Source organism: Dipodomys ordii, unplaced genomic scaffold (genome assembly GCF_000151885.1).
Source record: "Dipodomys ordii isolate 6190 unplaced genomic scaffold, Dord_2.0 Scaffold31, whole genome shotgun sequence".
NCBI classification, from domain to species: Eukaryota; Metazoa; Chordata; class Mammalia; order Rodentia; family Heteromyidae; genus Dipodomys; species Dipodomys ordii.
Window position 1 is genome coordinate 5,838,413 of NW_012267247.1, and position 2,311 is coordinate 5,840,723.

The window sequence follows — 2,311 nt, forward strand, 5'->3', positions numbered from 1 at the left end:
ATGTGAAAATATCCCCAAGTTCCCTCATTCCTTACTTTTTCAAATCTGGATCTTTTGACTCAGTCCTTCTCTCAGTTTTGGGACTCTAGATTCCAAAACAATATTCCAAATATTCCAATTATGGCTCAGTCCTTCTCTCTGTTTTAGGACTCTAGATTACAAAACTCTAAACTCCAAAACAGCCTGCTGGGTGCTGGTGGCTCACGTCTGTAATCCTAGCTCCTCAGGAGGCTGAGATGGTGCAGCCTTGAGCTGAAGAGTTCAGAGACAACACCCATACCCTAAGTTCAAGCCCCAGGATCGACAAACAAACAAACAAATGCCTTTATAAAATAAAACCTTCTATGGCCAACTATGGTAAGCAACTCAAATAACTAGGGAATCTGTGGGATTTTCTCACCCCCATCTCCAGTCCCAAGCCAACTCTACTCCGGGGATGCCAGGCTAAGAATTTAGCATCTGATGGGGTTGGGCTGAAGCCTGCCCCTCCGCTAAGCACAGGGGCCCTTAAGCCCCTCTGCATAGGCTCCTTAGTCTGCACCCTAAGTCATGGAGGAGGTCATAGCAGAGGAGAGCTCAGGCTGGCCTAGGTTGGGTCAGGTCCCAGGAGATTCCCATTGGTGACCCAGACTACATGCTCAGGAGGTGGCGAGAGGCAGACAGGGTTATCAAGGGAACACACTAGGACCAGAGTTCTCAGCAGCCAGCCAGACAGGTCAGTGTGTTTGTAGTCTCATCCTCATCAACTTCTCTGCCCCTCCACATTGCAGTGGAAGGTTAACCCCGGTAGTGGCTGCCTCCTGGCCGCCCTTCTGGCAGCTTCAGCTGGGCTGAGGCTGGGATCACCATAGGCAAGAGGCACAAAGCATGCGTGCAGTCTGTTTCCTCCCCTCGAGAAAAAGTACAAAAGATGAAGTCCTACTTCTGTGTTCCTAGACTGCAGACGCCATGAGCCTGTGCAGCTGCTTTCCCTATTGTAGGTGATCTGATCAGTGGGGCTGGTTTTCTTCTTGTCTGGCAGTTTATGTTGCTTGATTGGTCCCAGGAAATTGTGAGGATGAGAAACAAGCCAGAGCATTGGGGTCAAAATGCCGGGATGTGTCCGTGAGATTAAACTCGTTTATCCATTGGTTACATAGTAAATTTCCTTTCCTTCCTTCCTTCCTTCCTTCCTTCCTTCCTTCCTTCCTTCCTTCCTTCCTTCCTTCCTTCCTTCCTTCCTTCCTTCCTTCCTTCCTCCTTCCTCCACATATTCCCATCTGGTGTGGGCTGATAATGGGGTGTCTTGGATTTTCCTCCAAGATTGTGCTTTTGGAGACAGGTGGCTACTTGGCAGCCACCATCCTGCCATCCCGTGGTATATAAATATGTGGGTTCAGAGCTGGCCAGTGTCTGCTTGTGCTAGCATGGCTCCCTGCTTCCTTCTATTTACTGTGAACTGTAAAGAAAGAGAACAGTTAAGACAGAACAGAGCTCAGAACATTGGGAATTCAACAATTTGAGGGTTTGGTTTTGGTTTTCTAATGGAAAATGGTAACAGGGATAAGGTAGAGGGGCCCGCAACCTCTTTGGTTTGGAACTCTTGGTAGAAGTGAACTCCTGTCAATGAAAGAAGACTGCGATTGATTCCTCACTGATCCTACCTAGGCCAATTAAAATCAGTCTTGGCATTTCTGGTTTTTTCTTTGTTTGTTTTTTGTTGGTTGTGGAGCCTGAACTCTGGACCTGGGCTCTGTCCCTCAGCTCTTCAACTCAAGGCTAGCACTCTACCACTTGAGCCACAGCGCCACGTCTGGCTTTTTCTGCTTATGTGCAAGGCAAGCACTCTACCACTGAGCCACATTCCCAGCCTGGCACTTCTGTTCTAACTATTGACAGAGGTACTTTAAGGAGGCCAATCACAGGTACTGTTTTGTTTTCCTACCTCGTTACTGGACTGGTCAATATATGTACTATTACTATGAGCACTGTTAGTGCTTCTGCTTGTCATCTTGCCACATCATGGGAGCAATCCTGCCTAGAGACGAAGCCAACACACTGGAAAGCAGGGGAAAAAATGAGGCAGATTCCTGTCACTATTCTCTGATAACCTTGTCACACTTTTGTTCAAAAATTAACACACAATGCTGAAACAATTTATGAAAGTTAACAGATTTCCTTTGCCCACTTGAGTTCAGAAAGTTGTCTCTTGACATTGCAGAGTCCTGCCTGGCACTGATGGCTCATGCCTGTAATCCTAGCTATTCAGGAGGCAGAGATCTAAGGATCAAGATTCAAAGCTAGCTTCGGCAAAAAAGCCTCTGAGATTCTT

General features: G+C 47.2%; 1 protein-coding gene across 1 annotated transcript in view; it reads right to left on the reverse strand.

Moving 5' to 3' along the window:
• Positions 1–1,371: 1,371 nt before the first annotated feature.
• Positions 1,372–2,311, reverse strand: part of Tusc5 (tumor suppressor candidate 5) — a 14,945-nt gene continuing 14,005 nt past the window's right edge. Inside the window, exon 3 of the mRNA XM_013016440.1 lies at positions 1,372–1,438. Within this exon, the coding sequence (XP_012871894.1) occupies positions 1,425–1,438 (14 nt within the window). The 3' untranslated portion in view covers positions 1,372–1,424. The remainder of the gene's footprint in view (positions 1,439–2,311) is intronic.